A 26,181-nucleotide genomic window follows, 5' to 3' on the forward strand; every position below is an offset into this window, starting at 1 on the left:
ATGTCTTTGGTTAAAAGCTGCTCCAGCAGCAAGAGCAGCAGATGCAGAGTGGAGCCCGCGGAGCCGGAGGAGCGGCGGGAGTTCATGCGAGGATACTCCGTGGACATCCCATCCCATGTCTCCCACAGCAGAAGCCTGTGGTAACCCTGCAGCAATCAATTAATAAATGTTTAGGCAAGTCAATGAAGGTTAGCAGGGCCCCAGCTCCACGGGAAGCTCAGGGAGGACAGTGGGAAGTGGAGATGCTCCGGAGCAGTGGATGGCAGCAGGACACCAAGGGTGGGATGTGCCAGGGCAGCCAGGGGTCTCTGCACTTGGTGGGACCTCACGGGGCTGTGGGGCAGGAGGGATGCTCACCAAGCTGCAGAGGCGCTCCCATTTTTGCAAGAAATTCTATGCTTTTCTCACTGCCTGATTTTGGGAGGAGATCAAGAGCCTGGGAAGGGCCTGGATTTTCTGCAGTGGGATTTTCAGTCTCATCCTTACAGTCTACAGATCTGGGCTATGTCTGGATGAGGACTGAGCTACTTAATTCCATTTCTTCCCTTCCTCACCACAAATGGTTTTAGTTGCCCTTTAAGAACAAAGCAAATAGATTCCAAACCACATTCTGCTAAAGAGGGATGGATTTTCTTTCCCAGCAGCAGCCAGGGATGAAAGCCTGGAGACAGCTGAGCGAGCTGCAGCATCGCAGCCCAAATGCTGAGCTTATCCGAGGAGCACAGCCGGGCTGTGAGGGCTCCAGCCTGAGCTGAGGGTTCCACACTGAGGCCAGGGGCTGGGATATGCCACTCACATATGGAGGTTCTCTCTCAGCCCCGTTTGCATGCCAGGCATGCTGCTTGTCCACTGAAACAAATGACCTTGAGCAGCGCTGCGGGTCAATAAAATAATTTGCTAACTGATCCATCTTCTGTGGCAAACAGATGAATCAACTCCAGCTCCCTGGGCTGTTTTATGTACGGATGGGAGAGCCGTGAAGTTAAAATAACGTGTGTGGCCACATCCATCTCCGTGCAATGAAAGGATGGCTCCGAGTGAATAAAGTTGTGCATTTCTAGATGGGGAAAAACCATCTCTGCATGTCCTGACACTTGACTTGGTGAGGTGGGTGCTGCTCTCCAGGGCAATATGGCCCAGGCCACACTCTCCCTTAGAGAAGCATTGTGTGCCCTTGTTCCTGCTTTCCACACATCCCTTCCAGCAGCTTTGCTGCCCTGGTGGGTTCCTGATGGCCTTGCTGCCACCGCATTTCTCCACAAGGAATGGACCAAAGTCTCCAGTTCCAACAAAGAGGACTCACAGCTGGGAGCTGGAGCACAGTGGGAGGCACACTCAGTTTTTACCGGTTTCCAGTGCAGCTAAGCACTAAAAGCAATTAAGAAATGCCCATTTCCATCCTGGCCGCACAACCTGCAGAGGGTGGGCAGGAGCTGGAGCCACCGGGGCCGGTGCACGCGGCCGGGCTGCATCTGTCGGAGAGTGCAGCAAACTGGGGCATCAGAGGGAGCAGAAAGGCCCCGAGGCAGGCTGTGCTCACTGAGCCCCGAATCACAGCGAGGTGATTAATGCCCTTCTGCTCCCGTGCGCCGTGCTCTGCTCCGTGCTCCCCTCGCTCGGCCCGGCAGGTCCCACACCGGCGGGCACCAGGCTGGGCAGGGAGGGTGCTCAGCTCTCCTGGTGCTGCAAGCAGGGGTGGAAAAGGGCAGGGCAGAGCAAAACCAAGGGTTCATCTTTTTGGCCATGATAGTCTGTGAATTAATATCTGGTTTTGAAGAGGGTTTTTATCTCCTTTTCTCCAAGAGCTTCACTGTGTCTGTCAAGGGCTGGCATATTTCAGGAATCCCAGGGCTGAGACTCAGACCTGGTTCCTGCCTCATGCAGCCTCGGACAGGCTGGAACTGGCCCATATCCACCTCTTTGTGGATCAATCTGCTGAGTGCTTTGCTGTTGGTTTTAGGCTGGTGCAATGAAAGCAGAATCTGGCAGCAGGAGACAGCACAGATTTAAGCTCAGGGCCTCCCCAGGGAGTGGCATTCCCAGGTTTCAGTGCTGAGGCAGAGGTTGCTGGGGTTAAAAATTCCCTGTGTCCTGCTGCTCCAAATGCTTATTTTCCAAATTCTTCATTAAAATTACTGGTACAAACGCAATTTTGTAGGAGGTTCCTGCAGTCCTTGCAAGCAGGAGGAGGGTACTGGTGAGTTCCTCATGCCAGACACAAGCCTGGTGCCCAAACTCCTCCTCTGACAGCTGGAGCATGGAGCTGGAAGCAGAAAGGGGGAGTCCTGGAGCCCAGCACTTGCTGATCTCAACGCTGCATTCTGCTGCAGGATGGGGGATGCAGGTGGAATGTGTCCCCATCTACTGTCCCACAGTGGGGTGGGTCACCTGGCCATGCTCCTCTGGCTTGTCCCCACAGGGTTAATGGGGTTAGGCAGAGCTCAGCCAGGTTAGGCACAGTTCAGCCAGGTTAGGAGCAGCTCAGCAGCAGCAAATGTCAGTGAGCAGGAACAAGCAGCCGTGCTCATTCCCAGGAGGAGAGAGGTCACGCTTTGCCTGTCCCAGAGGTTAACCAACCCTGCACAGCCACCCTAAGGGCACGGGAGCTGCTTTAGCTGAACACCAGAGATAAAAGAGCTGCTCAGAGGAGTCAGAAAAATGGGGTCCCTTCCACAGGGCCACAGGAAACACCTCATGCCCCAGCAGCATCACACTGTGCTCCTCTTCCTCGGCCATGCACCGGGCAAAGCTCGCTGCGTGCCGGGATCGCTGCAGGGCACTTCCTGCGAGCCATTAAAGCACGTTGGGTAATTAATACCTTCCATGCATGAGGAAAAATGAAAGGCAGGTGGGAGGAGGAGGGGAGCAGGGAGGAGGCAGCTCCATTTTGAGGGCTGTCGGGGTGGTTTTCCCTTGGTGAGTTGTTATAATTTGGAGGCTCCTGCACGCTGCAGCGTTCACACCTCCCAGACATTATTCACAGCCTGGTTCCAGCCAGCATCACGGTGCTGTCAGACTCTCTTCTTCCTCATCCCTTGGGACCACTGTAGGATGAGCTGAGGCTGCCCCACACTCCAGGCTCAGCACCCAGCCAGATTCTCCAAATCCCTCCGTAGCTGATAGTTACAGGAAAGGCCCCTCTGTGCTAAAGAAAGCTCCATTTCAGCACCTTAAATACAGTTTCTTAACAAACAAAATGTTTATTTTCTGAATAATAATAATAATAATAATAATAATAATAATAATAATAGAATCCCAGCCTTGGGGCATGTGGTGGGATGGCTGCAAGCTCAGTGGAGCGTGTGTCCATTACCGTCCGCGCTCCAGACCCTGGCGCTTTATTCCGGGAGAGTGACTGACAGACCCTGATCGATGGTGATTTGGGTCTTAAATAAACACACTGGCCCTGGTTTGCTGGGAAGAGCGAGGTGTCGGCATCTGGCTGACAGGCAGAGAGAGGCAAACTTTGCCAAATGGGCATTTCTTAGCAATATTTCCCTTTTTTGAAATTTATTTCCCTTCTCTCAGCACTATGCCAGAAGCTGGGATAGGGCAGTCAGGAAGGTTTCAGAACAGAGTTATTTTGCATTTTACTCCCTTAACTTACGTCTTCTGTAAACATAGAATGAAAGAAAAATAGAGTTCAAACATTCAAACAGAATTGTGCTGCTAAGAGCCACCGGATCTTGGTGCCTGATCAGACCATCAGGCAGGGAAAGGTGCTTCACTGCCGACAGCTGCTGTCAAGAGAAAAGCCCTTTGATAATTTGCTGAGCTGTGGCAATTCACATCTGCAAGAGCTGTAGAGCTCCAAGGAACCCCGAGCTTCTTGGAAATGTTTTTCACCAGCATCATGCAGGTCTTAAAATTACTGGAAATGGCACTTGAGACTTGAGTGACTCAGGCTGATACAGTTTGGAAAATATCACTCAGGTCATTTTTCTCGCCCTTTGAGCATGATTTTGTCAAATCAAACACTTCCCCCATGCCCATTTCTCCTTTAGTGCCATGTCAGGCATCAACATTGAAACAGCAGGAGATAAAGTTTGCTGCTGCAACACCCCAAACACTTGTGTGCACCCATGTTCTGGTGGTGACCCTGTGGGGTGACTCTGTTATCTGCTCATCTCTGACCCTGCATGCCAGCAGATTCCAGCCTGGGCAGAAATGAAGGTCACAAGTTACTGAGCCAATCTGGGAAAGAAATTCCAGGAGAGCAGATCAGGATTGTTTTAATTAAAGGAAAGAGGCAGGGGAAGGGGGGCAGAGCAACAATCGAGCAATCAAACAACATTTTTCCCTCGTGAAGAGAAATAGTTTGAGGTAGGATTAAGACGGCTGAAATTGTCTTTTTAAAGGAATGTAAAAATGTGGATGTTGGATGATTGACAAATAAAGGGCACTTTCCTTTAATTTAAATATGTTCCTAGTTTGTGCAGAATATGTTAATTTATACATTGCCTAAATAGCCAGTAGCTATTGTCTGTAAAACCACATCAGATCAGGGCAGCAGGGCAGTTAATGTACTGGCTGGATGTTATGGCTGGTCAGTGAAGCGATCCGAGCTTCCTTCCACTGGCTCCCAACCCCTAAATGGAATAGCTGAGCTGTAAAAAACTGCCAGGGGCATAAACTGAAGTTCATTCTGTCAGCCTTCAATAGGACAAGGCTCTCCTTCCCACAAGGACCCTCAGCCCCAGCTCCTGCTCCTCTGTGACCCCAGAGCTGTTCCCCTCCCACTGCAGAGCCCTCCAAGCCCCTGTGATGATTTCTTGGGGAACATACAGCCCACCCCAGGAGCTGTTCAGCTTTACAGCACCCTCCCCTGACCCTGTGCTCCCCCCATGCCTCAGTTTCCCTTGCTGCAGGCTCTCCCAGACCCTCCAGCCCAGCTCTCCTGGGGCTTTGGTCCCATCTCCTGTCTCCCAAGGTCCCACAGCAGCTCTTAGCTCTCCAAAAGTCCTGCTCTGCTCCTGCCATGCCATGACCTGCCCTGGGAATCTCAGCTGGGCCTCCTGAGCAGCCTTGGGACCCCAGCTGGATTTTTAACCCTGACATTTGGCAGCCTCTGCTCCAAACAGGTCCTGACTATGATCCATCCATGCCTGACCTGCCTCTTCCTCTGCCTTCATATGTAGCCACGACTTGGTCTGGTCTCAGGAGCAATTTTCAATGCAGAGAGGCTTCTAATTAACAGGGTTCTGAAGTTAATTAAAACAATCTCGTTTAGATCTCTCCATGAGTGCTCACAAGGGCAATGCTGCTTCCCTGGGCTCCTTGGGAGCCTCTGCTCACCCCACAAATCACACCCCGGGGGCTGTTGTGTCTTTGGGAAGGGTCTGGGTGTCACCTTAAAGGCTGCCAGGTCCTGGAACACGTTTGTCCAAAGGACCAAAGGACTAGCATGGAAGTCCAGAGCCCACAGACTCCAGGGCTGTGCTCCAGCCTTGCTGGGTCCTCCATTCCCTCTGGGACAAAGCTGCTTCTTCTTAGGTGACTCCTACAGAGAAACTCTTGTCTCCCATGTCAACCCAAAACCAACAACATTATGGACCCATCATGTTCAAGAAAAGTCCATCCTCTGCATTCCCACTGCACTCCCAAAGATCAGTCTGGATTAAGTTTAGAGTGATATGATAAGTAGTAATAATACTGCTGCCTTGCCCCTAATTATTTTCAATATAATTACGTACCCTCAAGAAACCTTTTAAATAGCACACTCTCCTCAGTGCTCCGGTCCAAGGGATTCATTTGTCTCAGGAAAAAAAAATATTCTTGGGGCTGAATCCTTCATTAGCCTTTCCTGGAGAGACTCCTGCTGAAGTCAGGGGTGTGTGTGTCCCACTGGAGGATGTGGGGCTGTGCCTGCCTGGGCAGTGCCCACCACAGGAAGGTTTTACAACCCCCTTGGAATTTGGTTTCTTGGCAGCATAAAGCATTAGGCAGGGAAAAAAAAGCCTGGAAGTGTTCTGGAAAGTATTAGTGAAAGACTCAGTTTCACTGTCTTTTATCAGCTTCTTATGCTTCCTTCTCTTGTGTTTTAATCCCACACAAGTGCTGCAGCTTCAGTGTGTGAAGGAAATAGAGTGAAGGCACTCAAAGTGTTGGATCATACTGTGTGAGCAGGTGCAAATCAAAATTGCAAAACCTTCACATCACTGTGGTGCCCTGCCCCACCTGGAGATCAAAATGGGGAAGGAACAGCAAGGCCAGTGTGTTTGGAAGGAAGGAATTAAATGCATACATTGAATTACTTACGCAATATATTTTCAGGTGGTCCATTGTTTTTCTGAGCAAATTGACTTTTCATTCGGAGTGTGCTCAGGTGGGATCTCGTCTGTGGTACCCACATGGATGTAAAAAAAGATGTCCTTGACTGGATTCTCCACTGTCCCAGTTGCCTGCTGCCCTCCTGTCCCACAGCTGGCAGCATGTCCAGGGTCTGGGATTCCTGTGCATGCTCACAGATGTGGGATGGGATTTCCATACATGCCTCCAGCCCCAGGACAGGATCCCAGCCCAAATCTCATGTGCTCTCACTTCCCATGTTCAAACCCATGGGAAGATCAAAGCAGAGTTCAGTTTGTGGCTTTTCAGCCATTCACAATATTTTAAAGATGAAAACCCCACATCAGTGGATGCTTTCCTATGATCCTGTTTTATTTACTTGCTGGCACAGTGGCTGTGAGTCCACTTCAGTTTTCATCCAGCAGAGACTCTTTTGTGCCTTATAGGGTGTCCTGAGCACTCCCCTGGATTTAGGGGTTATTCCTGGTGGATGAAGCATCTGTGTAAATCAACACCTGCTTGACCAAGGAACAAGACCAGTGGCATCCCCAGTCTGCATCCCTGAAATCCTTTGGGGAAAGAAAGGACTGTTACTGGGAAGAGAGAGCCCAGCCCATCCCTGTCTGTGCATCCCCACACACCTGCATTCCACACTGTCCCTTCCGTGCACCAGTGTCTGAAAATCATGGCTGGCTTTCCAAGGAAATTTCCTCACTGAAATAGTTAATGAGGACTGATCCCATCCCCCAGCTCTCTCCCCCCAGCTCGCCACCCCTCTGAAAAAAAAAAATCAGAATAATAATTAAAAGATGCCTAGAAACGCTCTTGGAAGAGCATAAATTCTGAAGATGAAAGTAAATGATTAAAATAATTAAATACTTCAAGTTGACAAGCAGAAGCAGAATCTTGCCAACGGACATTTGTCGGTAATTAGTTAATTAATCCTAACACAAATTATAAGCCATAACAAACCAGTCAGGCTGAACACAGCCGGCTGTTCGGAATTAAACTTAGAAAAAGAGGGAGTGAGAGAAAGAAGAAAGAAAAGTTTGGAGATCCTTGCAGATCTGAAGGAAGATGCTGTGCAGGAGCTGGTGTCCCTCTGGGAAGGGCAGCCAGGAATGGGGCAGGAGTTGGGCAGAACAGGGCTGTGTTCCCACCTGGCAGGAGCACAGTGGGGTGGGATGTATGGGATAGGCAATACAGAGCAGGATTTGGGATTTCCACCCTTTTTCTGAGAGGAAATTCAGCACAAAAGCTTCCCATCTCTGTTTTCCACTCTGCCACTGGTACCAGCGTGCACTTGAGAACATCCTTGTCATGGGAATGAGCTGGTCTGGGCAGGTCCTTCAGGTCCACAGGCAAGTGGTGGCATTAATCCAGGAATTTCTGGGAGATGTGAGGGCCAGCTCTGTGAAAGGCTCAATCCTGGGGTGCTGGGAGGGCAGCTGGTTTGCAGCTGCCCATTAACACCCTGAAAGTGTTTCTAGGACGGGCTGGAAAAGCAGGGTCAGTGCTTGGGAGCTGGGTCCTGCCAGGGAAACTCGGTGCAAATGACACGAGGACACGTGTGTGGTCAGCAGGGACCCAGCATGAGCCTGCTGCCATCCAGATTGCTGGCACTGGGGAAGACAGAGCCTCTGTGCAATGGGAAGAGGTTAATGAGCTGCGGGCTGGTTTCTCACCTCTGCTCACCTTGGCTCAGGTCCAATTTTCAGCCCTAGATTAAGTGAGGTTGGTGATCTACAGGCACAACACAGTGACTGACAGCTCATCTGTGGCTGCACTGCTGAGTTCACACGTCCAGCTGGGGCTGGGGAGGCTCTGAAGGGCCAGGCTTTGCCTGAAAAAGCTCTGGAGCAGCCAGAGTTGGTGAGGACCTGCACATCCCTAGCACGGGGACACTGCTGGGTGACAGACTGGGCCAAATGACAGCTGGCAATGCAGCTTAGGTGAGAAATGGGACATCCAGGTTGCAAATGGGCTTTTAACAGCACGGGGAAGAAGGCACGAAATGTTTTGAAAGAATAAAGAGATAGCAGGGAAGTGTGACTATCCCACAGATCCCACACTGTCGGAGGAGCTGCCAGTGAGTGATGTGCCACGTCTGGGCACTATCATGTGAGGGGAAGTACGAACATGTGAGCACACATGACCATCTCCTGATGTGATTTACAAGCAGAGGAGAAAGAAATCACTTACAAGACAATGAGAATTAACACTAAAGGATTCAAGGCCTGTCTCTTTTGGCCCAAACTCCCTGAGCTGCCTGCACAGTGGGTTCCTATTTTCCATCAAACCCATGCAGAGCTCTGCAGAAGAGAAAGTTTCATCCGCATGTGCGTGAGCATGTGTACGCGCGTGTTCTAAGTGTTTTGCATTATGTGAGCTCTGACCTTCAGAGGGGAACAGAAGGAATATTTTCCCCCCTGAGGCTAGAGTTGTCAGTGAAATGTCTGTCTTCCTTAATAATTTCAATCCGGGTGACAGGGGACAGGGCATTTTGCTCTGAACGAACGTACTGTAAAAACTGTCAGATAGAATTTGTCTCAAGAAGCAACATTTCTATCCATTCGGGGTCATAATTACAGGCATCTTATGACCTGTGGAGCAGCACATTTTTCTCAACTGAGTCCTAAAATAGGTGGTTTGGTCTTCTGCAGAGCTTTGGATTGAACCTAAATGGAATCTAACAAACAGCAGTGATCTGCAGCAGAATGCTTTCTTCGTCTTTGCTGGCTGCTTTTTTAAATCCAGAACAAACTGTGCACTGAAGTGACGTAGCAGAAAAGAGGGATAGAAATTGCCATTCACTGGGCTGGAGTAATGGCCTGTTTCTTCTATATCCTGTCTCCTAACTGCCTGCCTCTCAGAATTTCCTCCACACTGACACTAGCCAGCGTCTTGTTAATGAACTGAATAAGTAACTAAATGGGTGATTAACCAAATGAGCATGACGATAATTTGATTGTGCTTTCCACACTTTTAAAGCACAGGAAATAGTAAGAGAAGAAATAATTCAGTGACCAGCAGGAATTCAAAGAGTACAGAGCTGGAGGAACTGGGGGAAGCTTTGACTAGATGTGGCTGTCAATAAATCCCCCACAGCACTGCAGAAATCTCTGGCTAAATATTTAGATTTCTTGATTTGTGCCTCCACACAGGAGAAAAAAACCTATTCATTAGTTTGAGGCAGCTTTTACCTTTATGGTTTGATTTTACAATTAGCAACAATCATGAAATTGATTGTCTGCTGCTATGTGCAGTTATGAGTTATGTCCAACTCAATGCTGGACATCATTTTGGGGTTACCGGCCTGGGTTTGTGTAGCAGAGCCTGCAGTGCCTGCTGCTTTCCCACCTCCCTGAGGTTAGAGTGACAAATCAGACTGGGAGAGGGAACCCAAAGTTACCACAGTGGGGAGATGGTCTGCACTGCTGGGGAGGGATAAAAGCAAAAACTGAGAAATAACACCCTGTCCTTGGCCATCACAGCTGCCCACAGTGGACAATCCTCTTCCCCACCCCAAGCAGACAATGGTGACCATGACAGAAGCACAGGGAAGGAGCATCCAGCCGAGGAGCAGGGCCCCAGCTGGACTCTGGAATGCTCTCACCCTCAAATCAATCCTGACAGAGACACAAACGTTAATCAGCTGTTGGCAGGGCAGGTTACAATCCATTTTCACCTGCACACTCCGATGGATGCCCTGTTCTTGCCATCACAGGTGGAAGGAAAACACTGCAGTGAGCCTGGCAGTGAGGAGCAGAGCAGCTCTGGGAGGCACAGGGATGCCTGTAGGATTCAGAGCCAGGCACTGACATTTCCCAACACTTTTGCCAAGAATGAAGACCCTTGAAAGGAGTTTTGCAAAGAGGATGGCGTCTGCACACTGATGTTAGCCTGGGAAATGTCTGAAGGGAAATGGGGCACCCCAAGGTCAGAACAATCCCTCTGCAATGCTGCTGAAAGCAAGCACTGAAGGGAGATGCCCAGCCTGCTCTGCATGCCAGGAGAGCCAGGCTCAGGATTTAACAAACATCTCCATCCAGGTAGTGTCTAACACTGTCAAAATAAACACATGAAAGAGATTCTGTAGCTTTGCTCATTAAAAATTCAGCAAGAGCTGCTCTCCAGGCATTGTGGTGGGAAGGACAGAGCCAGACTTGGCACCAGGATTGCCACAGGCTGGGCATGGGATGAACACGGCAAGGCTTGTCCCAGCCCATCCCTGAGGGAAATCTGTTAAAAGACACCACGTTTAGGCCTATGGAGAGTCAGTTCTGGGAGCTCTGTGGAGCCCAGACAGGAGATTAGGAGCAAAGCCCCGTGTAAGCCTTGCAGGGTTCACGTTGGGGTTGGTGATCCGAACCACACGCTCCAGCAGCTGCAGAGAAGCTCAGTGAATCAAGACATTTCTATTCCCATCCTCTCCGTTACCCTGCCCTGTGATCTCCTAAATCACCTCTCCTCTCTGCACCTTCATTTCCTGCACCTGAAACAGCAGGAACATGAGGATTCTTTTCTTCTCTGGCAAGCAGGAGGTCCTGCAGGAAACTTCATCCAGGCATTCCAGTAACTGCAACATCATCTTTACTAACATCACATTGAGAGAAAACAAAGGATGAAAGCTGGTGCAAGCACCGTGCAAACAATCCCTGGAATGACAAATCTCTCCTATGCCACCATCCTGGGTCACACCACAGCCCCACACTGATCATTGGAGATGGAGACAGAGCAGAAAGCTGAGCCCAGATCCCTCAGGACAGCGTTTCCCAGCCCAAGGAGGGCTCAGCATGGCCCTTCTGGAAGGAGAATCTGGAAGGATATTGGGATCACTAGACTGGGAGGCAGAGGTAGGCCTGGGATTGTCCCTTTGGCTCTGGGGAACCAACCTCAATGCGTTTGGGGGTTTTTGGACACCGTTCATCCCCCTGTGCTGGCACTGCTGGGGCTGCACGCTGGATCCTGGGGCAGTTCTTCATGGCAAGAGAGACATTGAGGGGTTGGAGTGTGTCCAGAGAAGGGAACAGAGCTGGGTAAGGGTCTGGAGCACCAGGAATGGCTGAGGGAGCTGAGGGGAGCTTTCTCAGCCTGGAGAAAAAGGAGGCCCAAGTGGGACCTTCTGGCTGTCCATAACTCCCTGATGGGCAGGTGGCTGAGGTGGGGCCATCTCTCCTACTACGAGAAGAGTGAGCTCAGTGAAGGACAAGAGGAATTGGCCTCAAGCTGAGACAGAGGAGATTCACATCAGATATTGAAAAACATTTTCATTGTTTGCATGGTGAGACATTGGAACAGGCTGCCTGGAGAGGTGGTGGAGTCACTGTCCCTGGAGGTGTCCAAGAGGAGCTGGGTGATGTGGCTCCAAAGGTAGTGCTGGTTGAGGGACTGAGTGATTTTAAATCCAACCTTGATGATTCTGTGGAAATTTTATACATGTATTCAGAACTTGGGGACATGGTTTAGTGGACGGCATAGCAGCAGTGCTGGGCTGAGGATGACCTTGGAGGTCTTTCCAACCTCAGTGTCTCATTCAGCCACCCTGTGTCTCTGGGATCTTTTCCACATTTAACCATCCCGTGATTTCAAAGGGATGGAACTCAACCCCCTCAGCTTCGAGGCCACCCCGTCCTTTTATTCCAAAGGGATGGAACGCAATCCTCTTGAATTCGAGGCAACCCCGTCCTTCTCCACATTTAACCATCCCATTATTCCAAAGGGATGGAACCCAAACTGCTTAGATTCAAGGCCACCTCGTTCTTTTATTCCAAAAGGACGGAACTCGACCCCCTCAGATTCGAGGCCACCCCGTTATCCCAAAGCGATGGAACCCAACCTGCTCCAATTCGAGGTGACCCTGTCCTTCTCCACATTTAACCACCCCATGATTCCAAAGGGATGGAACCCAACCCGCACAGATTCGAGACCTCCCGTCCTTTTCCACCTTTAACCACCCCATTATTCCAAAGGGATGGAACTCGACCCCTTCAGATTTGAGGCCACCCCATCCTTTTCCACCTTTAATCACCCCATGATTCCAAAGGGATGGAACCCAACCCGCTCAGATTCGAGACCCCCCGTCCTTTTCCACCTTAAATCACCCCATTATTCCAAAGGGATGGAACCCAACCTGCTCAGATTCGAGACCCCCCCGTCCTTTTCCACCTTTAACCACCCCGTTATCCCAAAGCGATGGAACCCAACTCGCTCCGATTCGAGGCCACCCCATCCTTTTATTCCAAAGGGATGGAACCCAATCCTCTGAGATTCAAGGCCACCCTGTCCTTTTCCACCTTTAACCACTCCATTATTCCAAATGGAGGGAACTCTTTCCCCTCAGATTCGAGGCCAGCCCGTCCTTTTCCACCTTTAACCACTCCATTATTCCAAATGGAGGGAATTCGATCCCCTCAAATTCAAGGCCACCCTGTCCTTTTCCACCTTTAACCACTCCATTATTCCAAATGGAGGGAACTCTTTCAGATTCAAGGCCAGCCCGTCCTTTTCCACCTTTAACCACTCCATTATTCCAAATGGAGGGAATTCGATCCCCTCAAATTCAAGGCCACCCCGTCCTTTTCCACCTTTAACCACTCCATTATTCCAAAGCAACGAAACTCCTCTCCCCTCACACCCCCACCCCCCTCACTCCCCTCAGGGCTGCCCGGGCCCCGCGCGCGCGGGCGGCTCTCGCGAGCGGTGACGCCATCGGCGCGCGCGGGCGCGCAGGCGCGGCGGGGCGGGCCGGGCCGCGCTGTGTCACCGCGGCCATGGAGTACCTGATCGGCATCCAGGGCCCCGACTACGTCCTGGTGGCCGCGGACACCGTGGCGGCCACCAGCATCATCCAGATGAAGCACGGTGAGACCCTGGGAGCCGCCGGGGCTCCGTGCTGAGACCTGGGCGGGCAGGGTGTCGCAGGGCCCCGCGGTGTGCGCGGTGGGGAGCGGCGGGCCCGGCGCTCGGGCTGAGGGCAGGCTGTGCCCGGGGAGGTTTCTGGGTTTGAGCGCTGCCGGGCCCTTCAGGGAGGTGTAGTGGCTGTAGGAGCAAAAGTTGGGCTTAAATCGGGGGACTTTACCCTTTTGCTCTGGGTAAAGTCCCCAGTCGTGACCGACTGTGACCGCTCTGTGTTGGGTTGTCAGCTTAATTTACCTGTTCAGGTCAGCGTGGGCTTGTGATCCCAAAGCTCGCTCTGCACAGCAGTGTAAAAGGGTTAATAACGATGTGTGACAGGAGGTGCTCACTTGTGCCTAATTCACTGCTAAAACGTAATTAACGGGAGAAAAAGGATTATGGGGACTAAAAGTATCAGTGAAATTCACAGCACAGGGAGCAAGAGCCAGACTGAAGCATGGCTTTGGTTTCTTTGTATGGTAAAACATCTAGGGCATCACCAAGTCTCTGGAATTCTCTAAAATCAATTTATTTTCCTGCTAGACTGAAGCTTGTTCTATTCTAAAGACTGTGCTTTAGTAGTTCTTTTAAAAAAATTATAGAATAGAAAATTGCTAGATCCATACAAATGAATATAAATAAATCTATATAAAAATGTCATAGCACTGCTTTTACCTCAGATGTTTCACTTCAAGTCTGTGATGGTCAGTTGGAGCAGTGTTAGAGGCCCTTCTGAAAGCTGGTGGTATATACAAAATAAAAATTATATCATTTCAAATAATATTTTCTAAGTTAATATTGGTTCCATATAGGTTTGTTCACAAGCTACTATTTGTAAATCACTTTCAGTTTTCTAGGTGACCTAATTGCCCCTTCCAGTACCTGAAGGGAGCCTGCAGGAAAGATGGAGAGAGACAGTTTACAAGGGCCTGGAATGACAGGACAGAGGGAAAGGCTTCCCACTGCCAGAGGGCAGGGCTGGATGGGATATTGGGAAGGAATTATTCCCTGGCACAGGGTGCCCAGAGCAGCTGTGGCTGCCTCTGGATCCCTGGAAATGCCCAAGGCCAGGCTGGACAGGGCTTGGAGCAGCCTGGGACAGTGTGAGGTGTCCCTGCCATGGCAGGGGATGGGCTTTGAGCTCCTTTCCAGCCCAAACCAATCTGGGATTGCAGGGCTGGGCAGTGTCAGGGCTTTCCCTGAGCTCCAGACAGCAGCTCCAGTGCTGTGATGAGTTTTGACATCATTTTAGAGGATTGTGACACTCGGTGCCTGCCTTGCAGCAGGGATTGTTCAGCACCATTTAGTGAGCTTGGTGTTTGTGCAAGCCCTCAGTGGAGAAAAAAGATTTTCCCTTCAATCCAGCAGCTCCTCAGTGTCTGTCTGGGATATCCAAGTGCCAGATACCTGCTCTGGTGAGAGGAGACTCTGTGAGCACAGGATTGGCTTCAGCACTGTCATTGCAACAGCCTGGATCCCCTCAAACACAAACTGTCCTAAACTGCAGACTAAAAATATGGCTAAACTATGACTAAAAATATAGATTACTATTCCTTGATTTCCTGCTTATAGGTCAGCTTCATTATGATTTATAATCATTACTTTAATTCCATTCTCTTTGGTACTTTGATCTGTTTTTTTCCTCAAAAAATGATAAGCAAAAGAAATGTTTCATTCATGTAAACTTCTGGTTTTTGGGACTGCTGGATATAAGTAAAAGGGCATCATTTGACATGGAATTTGTTTCTGGGTTTCCTAAGATTGTTTTGCTCAATGTGTTGATATTTCAGCTTTATATTAAATTTTTTGCTTCTGTTGCAGAATATTTGAATAAAGTTGAATAGTCACTGAGCAAAATTTTACTCCTGATCCCAGGAAGCAAAACCTTATGCTTTGAACACAATATTCTGTGTGAAGCTTTATTCTTTCCTACCTTGCTTCTAAGGTGGAAATACTATAGATTTCTGGGATGCCTCCCTCCTGAAGAGCTTTGTTTCTCTTCAACAACTCTTGTGTTCTGTGTCTGTGAGACACCAAATGTCAGTCTGTGCTTAGAAAAGCTTTTTACTGGTGCTCCAGGTCGTGATGCATTTATCCAAATCTCTTTCTTGCTTCTGTAAAATCCTGATGTGTCAGGATATTGCCAAAATAATTTATTCTTCCTTGTGGCCATGGCACTCACAATATTTTTCTTTGCCTAGATCATGACAAAATGTTTAAGATGAGTGAAAAGATCTTGCTGCTGTGTGTGGGGGAGCCAGGAGACACGGTGCAGTTTGCAGAATACATCCAGAAAAATGTTCAGCTCTACAAAATGAGAAATGGTGAGTGAAGCAGGACACTGGGTGTTGGGAGCAGAGCTAAGGGTGGTTCCCAGGTGAATGTTGGTGGAAAGTGCTGTTCTCAAACCCTCTGTGAAGATTCCTGCATTTTTAGTGTCCAGCAAAGGTGATAATTCAGGCAGGATGCAGAAATAGAATCTGGATCCAAATCCTGGAAAACTTCTTTGCAATATAAATGACACAAATATTTTACTGACAGACTTATTCTCTTAATACATCCATTACATGCTGTCACCAGTTCTTCTGATATATTGAACAAAGAAGTCAAGCTACATGTCCTTAACATTTTAATTTTTTGAAGCCATGTGTTTCTATGGCCCATAGAGGTATGAAACACCCAGAGTCTGAGGGCTTGTAGCTTTCAGAATAAACCAGAATTAGACAAAAGGCTCTATATTTTGTCACTATGTTTTTTCATTTCAGAGAAGGCATGAGAAGGTGGGAGGTGAAACATGAATGATTTGGGCTGTTACCAAATCAATATTTGTCACATTTCTCCTCCAGGTTATGAATTGTCTCCCACTGCAGCTGCAAACTTCACCCGGCGGAACCTCGCGGACTATCTGCGGAGTCGGGTGAGTAAAGCTGAGAGGTTTTGGCACAGGTGCCAGGGAGCATTTCCATCCTCAAATAATGGACTCTGAAAAAGGTGGGAACTGCTGTTTTTAGTGATGAATTTGGAGCTGGCTGCTCAGGGATTTAGTGGAGTCAAGGAGTATCCATTACTCTGGTGTGGGTAGCAAGGGGTTGATGGGTCACAGGTTGGACTTGATCTTGAAGATCTCCTCCAACACCACTGATTCTGATATTCTGTGAGTTCACATTGCTGAAATCATATCTTAGTAAAATAGAACTTGATTTGCTTATTTGAAAAACTTATCACATCACTTATCAATAACTGATACAGCCATAAACTTAAAATTCCAGCCTTGGGCCCAGTAAACACTTTGTCACACACTGGAGACGTGAAGTGAATTCAACTTCCTGAACATCGAGATAAGGTTGTGGCTTTCATGCAAATGCTCCAAATCCGTTTAATCTTCTTGGAAAATGATTTCATAGAGCAAAGCTGTTTGATGTACTTAGGAAAACAAGTGCCTTTTGTAAACAGCAACATGAGGCTTTTTGGTAAATACCACATCCAAGTTGGGGTTGTGTTTTCAAGTTACTGAACTGCAGTTAGTGATGTTTCCCAGGGTGATTTTTTTCAAAGTATGAAAAGCTGCTGTGAGGGGGCAAACAAACCTTTAATGATCTAAGGTTAGGAAGCATTTCATTGAGAAGAATGTAATGTGCTACATGAAAGAAAACAGGAAGAAAGAGGATGTTGAGAATGAAGTTGGTCAGCTCTGTCAAGGATAGAGTGTGGGTTAAATTGTATTGCTGTTTTAAGAGTGCACTGCTCAGGCCTGAAATCAGGTTTTACAGTAGGAAATAAAGGCCAGTATTAACCTCAGAGCTGTATTGTTAAGAATTACACATGTGGAGTGAGAGTTCTTCCAGAACTCATGCACAGGAACAGCCAGAGATCATTGTTCTCCTTTCTGACATGAATCACAGCTGCAAGTAGAAGTTTTTCCTTGTGGATCCTTTCCAACTCAGGATATTCTGTGATTCCACACTGCTCTTCTGGTTTAAATGGCTTAATCCAGCTGCAGGCTGGCAGGAGATGGTTGGCAGTGATGCTGTTTGTGTTGAGGTGTGGTTTGGAAGGTCTGTGTGTGTTCTGTGCATTCCTGTGCAGTTCTCCAGGCTGATGTGAAGCAGTGATGCTGCTGGGACCTGGCCCTGGTGCTCATGGCTCATCTCAGGGCCATGACTGCACAGATAAGTCTGAGTCCCCTTTTAGCAGAGGCAGCTATTTCTTACATATGATTTAAAGTATTTTTAACAGGCTTTTTGATAACCTGCCCATCAGGAGGCAGCACTGATGTGGCACCTTTGTCTTCCTCTGCGCCACGTCCCTTGGGGGCTGATCCTCCCTGTGGCTCCACTCCTTGCTGAGCCCTCTCCTGTCTTCCAGCTCACCTTGTGCAGAAGGCAGCAGCGTGAGGAGGACACTGGCAGAGGCAGATGTGTTTATTTACCAGAGACAAAAACGCTGCTCTGGTGCAGATGGCAACGCCCCGGGGCACGCAGCGCTCTCTGACACTGCTGTCACACTACACTGATCTCCACATTGCAGGCAGAAGCTTTTTCCTCTAACTTAGCACTTCATGGTTTGTTTGTGGCATTTAGAATTTTACCATACAAGCCATCAGAGTTGTTTTTTTTTCTTTGAATTTTGTTACATTTTCATCATAATATAACAGAAGGATTAACGCTGGTGCTTGAAACTGCATAAGGGATTCCTGGAGGCTACTAAGGTAATCATGTGGATCATGAAAATGAAAATTAAAAGGTAAAACATGCCAGCACCTCCTGTTAGGAGTAGGAAAATAGTTGAGAAGTAAAAAGTTTGGTGGGGAAAAGTTTGGTACAAAAATGTTTGGTACAAAAATGTTTGGTACATTGATCTCACTGCTGAGGGGGGGAGTAGGAAGAAAAGCCCCCTGCCCTCCAAAGGTGATGAAGTTCAGTCTCTGACTGTGATGCTGTTTAATTATAGGTGACAGGGCCTGGCTGGATTCCAAAGGCAGCTCTCAGCTCCTCTCCCCATGTCCACACTTGGCAGGAGGTTTCCTTGCTCCCACCTTTCCCCCCTCGCTGTGACTTTGGCTTTCGCCAGATGTCACCGGGCTGTGTCACCGCCGAGCTGGGCCTGGGCTGCTTGGCACAACTGTGCTCTTCAGCTGTAAATTCTGAACAATTTCACACATCTCCTAATTGCTGTCGTTATTTTAAATCAAACAGCACCAAGTGCAAAACTACTTGGGATGAGAAGTGGTGCTTCTGTAGGAAGGGAAGTTTGGGGTCAAAATAATGTCCTGGAGTGTTAGTCAGCACTCATTTGATGGCTCTTTAACCACACCAGCCTGGTAAAGAGTTGAGAATTGTTGGCATGGACCAAGTTACAAAAGTCAAGGAAGGAATGGACAGAAGGATTGGGATGTACAAGAAATTCCAGTCCCAGCATTGAGGTGTTACACTGCAAATTTCATTTATAATCATGGAAGTAATAAATAGATTATGTATATTTGCTAATGTTTAAATCCTGCCTTTCTAGACTAATAAAGCATGAGGGATAATTATTTACATTTGAGTTTTAAGAAGTCTTAGAGACCATTAGCAGGAGAACTTAAAACTGAAAATCAGTTTACAGATGGGTTTAAGTCTGTATAACACCATTTATTTATGGTTGAGTATCTCGCATATGCCAATGTTGGTAATTCCAAGTCACACAATAATTTGAGTGATCTTGTGTCATGGCTCTTAAATATCAACTTGTGTGATGTTTCAGAATAAATAAATGATGAAATACAGCCTAATTAAACCAATACAGCTGCATGGTAACTTCTTTCCAAATATTCTTGGATGCTTTGAAGATTAAATCACACAATTTAAAGTGATGTTTTATATATATAACTGTAGCCTGCTTTATTCTTTCATACTGTCTGAAAGTAAAAATATAGTGGCATGTGATTTTTTTTTTTGTTTGTGTGGAAATTTACTGTATTGAGTATCAAAATGAACTTTTCCTATGATGCAGTTAATGTTTTGGCTTTAGGGTGAAATTTTGTTTGCTTTTTTATTCTGGCAGTTGCATCATCATTTTTTTTTCTTATTTTGTTGCTTTGTTGATCCAGGTTTTCCAGCAGTTTGGAGATATCCTGTTAGTACAATTAATTTAATAAGAAACATTGTGTAGATATGGAAATACTGGAAGTATATAAAAGCTGCTTTTAAAAATACATACAATGCCCAAATTTTTTCTGATCCTATGTTTAAAAATAATACAGTGCACGTGTGTTTCATGGTTTTACAAAGTACAGATCTTGGAAGGAGATGTAGGAGAAGAAGAGATGTCTGATTTATTCATGATGGTGGAACACTAAACCCAGAACATGGAGTAAACAGCCAAATATTAAAGATTAAACTTGGTACATGCAATAAAAAGCAAATTGCCAGTGAACAGGACACTGTGTGTGACTCACTGTGTGAGAGCTTTCATACGTGCTCACTGGGAGGGGGAGTGGGGAGAGAGCACAGAGCAGGTTAAATGAACAAAGAGTTCTCAGAAACTGCAAAATGTTCACGTTGTGCTCACGTGTCAGCAGTAAAAATCCACAATTTTTATGTTGAGGTGAAGGAATCTGGCGTGAAAACTGCACTCAAGTTTTTTAAAGTTTGAGTGTGTTGTGAAAGCTGTAAAAAAACCCCAAACACACTGGTTTGCAAGAGAATGAGAGTTCTATGTTTTTATTTGCTTGTGCACTCCATGTTACCAGAAAACCTGATCACTTTTAGCTCGAGACTGTGCTGCAGACAGGATTGATGTGGCATTTTATGATAAGGAGTTGTCTAATCAGCTCTGCTGCTATTCCCTGGTGCACAGGAAATCAGGATTCAGAGATTTGCTGTGAGCCCTCTAACAAAAACCTCATTTCTCTTTCAGACCCCTTACCATGTGAACCTTCTCCTGGCTGGCTACGATGACCACGAGGGCCCTGCCCTGTACTACATGGATTACCTGGCAGCTCTGGCCAAGGCTCCTTTTGCAGCACATGGATATGGAGCATTCCTCACCCTCAGCATCCTTGACCGCTATTACAAGCCAGGTGAGTGGAGCCACTGGACAGGAAAATTCTCCTGCTTCATTTTAGCCCTTGAGTTTATTAACCAGTGAGACTGACATTTGCTGAATCAGGTGGCATTGCTGTGGTGCAACAGATTGGAACTTGACTTTTTCATAGATAAATGGAGCTCGAAAGGTTGCCTTTGGTTTTGCTAGCATGGGAACAGAAAACTAGTCAAGTCCTTAATTTTTTTCCTGTTTGCAGCATAACAGACTGGGAGTAAAGGACATTTCAGTTATTCTAAAATATGATTAGACTTTCCTGGACCATTGGCAGCTGGTAGTCTGCTTTTAATAAATAAGAGTTTGACAGCTCTATCTTTTTGCTTGTCTGTTGGCTCTGACATGTACATTTTCCCAGAGTATCAATATTCAGAGGTCAGTCCGAGATGCTATTGCTCCATATCTTGGATTGGCTTTGGGTATGATAAACTAAAAACATTCAAATGAAAAGATGTTGCTAGCAAGATCATCTCCAGCTCTCTGAAGTGGTGGCGATGAATCACAGAGTATGGAATGCTTTGGGTTGGAAGGAACCTTAAAGCTCATCTCATTTCACCTCCTGCCATGGGCAGGGACACCTTTCACTGTCCCAGGGTGCTCCAAGCCCTGGCCAGCCTGGCCATGGACACTTCCAGGGATGGGGCAGCCACAGCTTCTGTGGACAACAAAGAGGTTTTAGTGTTCACAGTTCTGTGCACTTGGCAGCTGCTCATCAAACTCTTGCACATGTTTGTACCTGTCTAAACTTTCAGTTTTAGCATCATAATCCAGTGCCAAGGAAGATACGTGGCCCCATCCCCACTGTGCAGATAAGGAAATGTGCAAAGCACAGAATATTGTTAATCTGACATCTTTGGCTTTAGCTACAAACTATTTGACTCCTGTGTGCAAAGCTGAGTTTAAGTTATTATCTCTGCTCTGAGATTAGAAATCCTTTCATCTACCTCCTTCAAGAAATGTAGCTATAAACTGATCATTTTCATTTAACTTGCCTCAGCAGTGGATGCAGGTCTGGAACAAAGCCTAGAAAGAAGTTTTAGACCCACCAACCCTGTTTGTTTTCTAGTCATGTCCCTCAACATTCTATTGTTCCATTTTCACCATTCCTTGTGGAACAGAGGAAAACAATGAACTTCATTGTCATGGCTTGTCACCCCTATAGAGTGCTGGATTTTATCCTGAATTGTGAGAATAGCAGGAGCATCCCACACGTGCCTTGTCCTTTATTGAGCTCATACCCAGCAGGAACATCCACTAAACCCATCTCCACCTCCTGCCCTGGACTGGGGCAGCTGGAGCTGATTTAGAGCTGCAATAAACTGCAGGAGAGGGAGGTGGCTGTGCTGCTGTGAGCCAGGCCCTGGCCATGGGAGGCAGAATTCCGTCATGCTTCCCATTCCCTGTAACAAATCGATTCTCAATGGCTTGTTGGGGCGTGAGCACCGCGGTGCAGAGCGTCCTGGGGACATCTGGAAAGTGTTTTCTGTGAGCTGGGAAGGAGAGGTTTTGGTGCTCAGCTGAAAAGTTGTTTAAATTTAATAAAAGTTTCTGTGGAGAGAGATGGCCTCTAATGAAATCAATCTGTGGATGTTTTCCCTTTCAGGTATCACACGTGAGGAAGCTGTGGAGCTCTTAAAAAAATGTCTACAGGAGGTGAGTGGCTGAACTCAGGCCCTGATGCTCCTGAGAAAGGAATGTTTGTTTGCATTCATTCCTGATACTTTCCTGTTCCTCTTGCTGCATTTCTTGCTGCCTTTGCCAGAAGGGTAATAAAGGCACTGGCCAGATGTGGAATAGCTACTGAGGAAAAGGATTTCCAGGCAGTTGCATTGCCTTTGCATGGTTCACGTCCTCCAGAACCTAAACTTGAGCTTTTTGCGTGCTTAGCATAATACTGATCCAGACTTTTCCCTCTTATGTTTCTTCTGAATGTACTGCAGCATGCTTGTCACTTGTGTTACACTTAAGAACTCTTAGAAGCATGTACTAATTCTTTTCCAGCTTGTGAAGTGATACCTGAGATAAAGCCTTGACCTTAAAGTTCATGACCAGTTTTAGTGTCAACATTAGAGTCCAGACATTTCAGACACCTCTTATTGTAGGAAAATAGTCTTTATCCTTGTCTTTAAGAGATTGATTTGAATATAACATCAAGAAGTGCTCCAAAGAGGTCCTGTTTGAAGTATCTTTGTGTCCAAAATTTTAGCCCACTCTAGTTTTCCTGTGTAAATGTCTTGTTAACAGGCCTGGCTATTTTACATCTCTACCCAAGGTTTGTCTAATGTGATCCATCTTACAACAAACTCCCACTAATTCACTCCTGAGCAGTGAAAATCCCACCCTAGTCCCTAATATTTCAGGTCACTAAAACCAGGATAGAAATTTAAAGTATACTTTTCTCTTTGGTATAAGCTTTGAGTGAATCTCATTTCTTCTTTTTGTTTTTGCTGAACAGCTCCAGAAGCGCTTCATCCTCAACCTGACCTCCTTCAACGCCCGGTTCATTGACAAGGAGGGCATCCACGAAGTGGACAATATACCCCTTGCCAAAGTGGAGTCCTAACCCCCAAGATCTTTCTTCAACAATCTTGTTTTGTTCTCTCTTGGTTTTGTTTTTTTTTCTATTCATTTGAAGTACATGAGTAATGTACTGCAGTGGGAGCTCGAATAAAGCCTGACATTTATATAGCCAGTTTTATCTTTTTATTCCACTGATCCTTCCTGAGAGGATTTGAGTGAATTGTTCCACAGTGAAAGTGAAACTTGATTTACAGTTCATGGGGGCACATTCAGGTTATTTATCTTTCCTCTTCTGAGATTTTACTGCTCTCCAAATTTCTTATTTGTGGGGAAATTGTGTTTTCTAGATGACATTGTGCTGTCATCAGTAAAGCTCATCAAACCCCAGGCAAGTGGTCCATGCCAAACATGCAGCATCTACATTATATTTTCAAAGATGTTACCACTCTTTGCTGTATAAAATATTAATCAGGTTTTCAGAGACCTAATTTGCTTTTGATAGAGTTTTTTTTTCACTTGAATTAGATTGATACAAAGGTTTCCAAGTAGAATGGATTTTGAAATGCACTTTTAACTCACCTGGCAATGGTTCTGTTACTGGGAAAGAGCATTCTGCTGGCACAGTGGGTTCATAACTACATTAAATAGAATTTAAGTAGTATTTTAAATAGAAACTAATATATCAATTGTGTGATGTTTCTTGATTGATGTGTCTGTACATTTAGAAGTACATGAAAGCAGTTCAGTGAGAAATTAAACTGCAGCACTCCTCATAAATCTTTGAATTACTCTCAGCTAGCTAGAGCTTTGTTTCCTTGAGAATAATCCCTGATGATCCATCTAGGCTCAAGATGCTGCTTCCCTACAAAACCCCCATTCATGGAACAGCCTCAGATAATTATCATGTGGCTGATACTTGTGGTCTGCCCAGAAGTGATTTTTGTGAGAACAGTTTTTGGTGTGACTCCTTCCCTACTTGAATTGGCATTAAAGTTGCTCTGGGTGCTTATTTTATGTTGGAATAAGCTCAGAAAAAGAATCTTGGAAGTAGATGTGTGCAGAATAGTGTGCAGACTGATAGTTGTGTGTTGTGGCACAAGTTCTCAGCTGGAGAAGGTGAGTAACAGACTTAATTTGTTTAAGCTTTTTGGTCTTACCTCAGTGGTATGTTTGAGAAGATTTGTTTCTTCCCAAAAAGAAGTTGTCAGTCTTAAAGTATTCCTGTCTTCTGGAATGGATGAGAACTGGATGAGGCTGAGACTTGCTGAATGTCACAGAAGATATTTGCAGCTCCAGTGCCTTAACTCACCCTTCCTCTTACTTAAATCTAATTCTTCCCTGGAGTCCAATCAGGCTTTGTAGTTTAATTCTTCCCAGAATGACTTTAATTACAGCTGGTTTTGCTGTAATGCCTGCAATGACTTTTATTTAAGGCCAATGGCGCAGAACTCTGAAAAATTTTGCTACAACTCACTTTATCTCTTGAAAACCTTTTAAACTTTCACACTCAGCAATCCCCAGCCTGATGATTTCCTCTTGGCAGGTCACATTTAACACGAGCAGAGTCGGAGCGTTGTCGTTCCGCCACTGAAATCTCACCCCTTCGTGTTGCATTAATCTACTTGTTTAGCTTAATGCAGCATCTCTAATTTATTTTCCCACTGATGTTGAATGTTTTTGCAGGTTTCTTGTCTCGTTTCAAGCTCATCACTGCAGAGGGGCTGAGCTGATGTGATATTTTTGTCACTGCATATCAAAGCAGCAATGCCTCTTCATTGGAGGGATTCATTGTTCAGACACCAAACTGTGGCGTGGAGCTTTTGGGTGATGTGAGCCTGGCAGAGAATCTGCCTGCAGTTTTTATTGGCACCTATTTTGCATGCAGGTGATTAATAAACATAAAACAATTATTCTCTGGTTGGATCCAGGTTGCAGTGGAACATATGTTTTGCCCAAGGGCAGGGCCCAGGATCTGAATCCCCCATGGAAAGGAAGATCCAAGGGGGTGCATCTGAAGCCAATGGAGCAGCAACCTTGAGGAATGAATAAATACAGCCCTTGATTCCAAACCAGGAACAAAAGAACTGGCCCACGATGAGATTGGACTGTAGCCTCTAACAAAGGAGATTTTTTTGAGGATTTTCCAAGAATTCATACTTTTTAAGGAAAAGTGTGATACTTTGCTGTATAATTTACTTTTTAAAATGGGCTGATACTCAAATTCAGAAGCCAGTTTGCATTTTTGACAGTATTACGTGGAATCTGTTTGAAAAACCAATATTTAAGTTAATGAAAGAGTAGAAAACTTCTTACCTGCTTCACATTTAGCCCTAAAGCTTCTGAAAACCATATTTAGCCTGGAATCCAGGAATCCCTTTTCAAAAGAATTCACCTCTCCAGTTGTATTTGTCATGACAGACCTCTTTCATAAGAAATCTCTGCAATAATTTAGCACTGCAAGAAAATACTGCTTTGTACTAATTTTTGTGGTTCATATTATGAGAAATGAATGTAGCAGTCAAGGTACCTTGTTCCTGGGGCACTGTGGCCACGGTGAGCTGCTCTGCCTGGCCTTGCCTGCTAATTCTGACCATATGTTTTACTCTCAAAGCCTCAGGGCCCAAAGAGTTAACAAGGCCCTTTTTCTCGTGTTGGGTTTCCTGTTTAAGGATGGGCTTTTCCTGGGGAGCAGATCATCACCAGCTCATCTCTCCAGAGCTCGGAGTGAGCTCCAAGATCAGTTTACAGGTTCTCTGTGCCTTAGGCCACGTTGGGTTGGGAGTGCTTTGCTGGAAGAGGAATGTGAGCGTAGGTGCAGCGCTCACGGGGCTTTTTCTTGGTGTTCATTACACCTTGCCATGGAAGAAAATCTGTGTTTTGGGCTAGACCTCCCTGTGACCAGAAGCACTGGCCCAGAGGAGCCATCAGAGCTCAGCTGCCTCGTGGAATTGGTCTCACAGAAATCTGTAATGGTGCCAACACAGTTCTGCTGCCTAAAAGTGACTCCACCACTCGAAAGTCCTCCCTGAGTGAAGTGACAGCCAAGCAGGGACATCAATCAAAAACTGAAATGCCTGCAAGGTGAAACTGCCTCCCATGCTGCTGTGTTCACTTTTCTGGGGAGCTGCTGAGCCCCCCAGGCTGATTCACCTTCCTTTCCCCAGGATTTCTTCAAGAAATCCATGGCCCTGTTAAACCAGGAGATGCTGCAGCCCTGGGCAGGTGAATGGGCTCAGGCAGGCACTGGGTATCAGTGCAAACCTGAGTGTCAGAAATTCATGAGACTGCCTAATAATAATAATAAAAAATATAATAATGATAATTATTATCATTAAATAATTAATGATAATAATTAAATAATAATAATATTAAATTAAATAATTAAATAATCATTAA

At 46.4% G+C, this 26,181-nt stretch overlaps 1 protein-coding gene across 1 annotated transcript; it reads left to right on the plus strand.

The window, feature by feature from the left end:
• Positions 1-13,030: 13,030 nt before the first annotated feature.
• PSMB2 (proteasome 20S subunit beta 2) lies at positions 13,031-22,949 on the plus strand. Its single transcript, XM_054292624.1, has 6 exons — positions 13,031-13,152; positions 15,387-15,509; positions 16,032-16,102; positions 20,083-20,245; positions 21,869-21,918; positions 22,721-22,949. The coding sequence occupies exons 1-6, from the start codon at positions 13,062-13,064 to the stop codon at positions 22,826-22,828; spliced, it is 606 nt and encodes a 201-aa protein (XP_054148599.1). The 5' UTR covers positions 13,031-13,061; the 3' UTR covers positions 22,829-22,949.
• The last annotated feature ends 3,232 nt before the right edge of the window (positions 22,950-26,181 follow it).

This window comes from Melozone crissalis, unplaced genomic scaffold (assembly GCF_028551555.1).
Source record: "Melozone crissalis strain CALT ecotype California unplaced genomic scaffold, PUWL_Pcris_2 ptg000111l_1, whole genome shotgun sequence".
Classification (NCBI taxonomy): domain Eukaryota; kingdom Metazoa; phylum Chordata; class Aves; order Passeriformes; family Passerellidae; genus Melozone; species Melozone crissalis.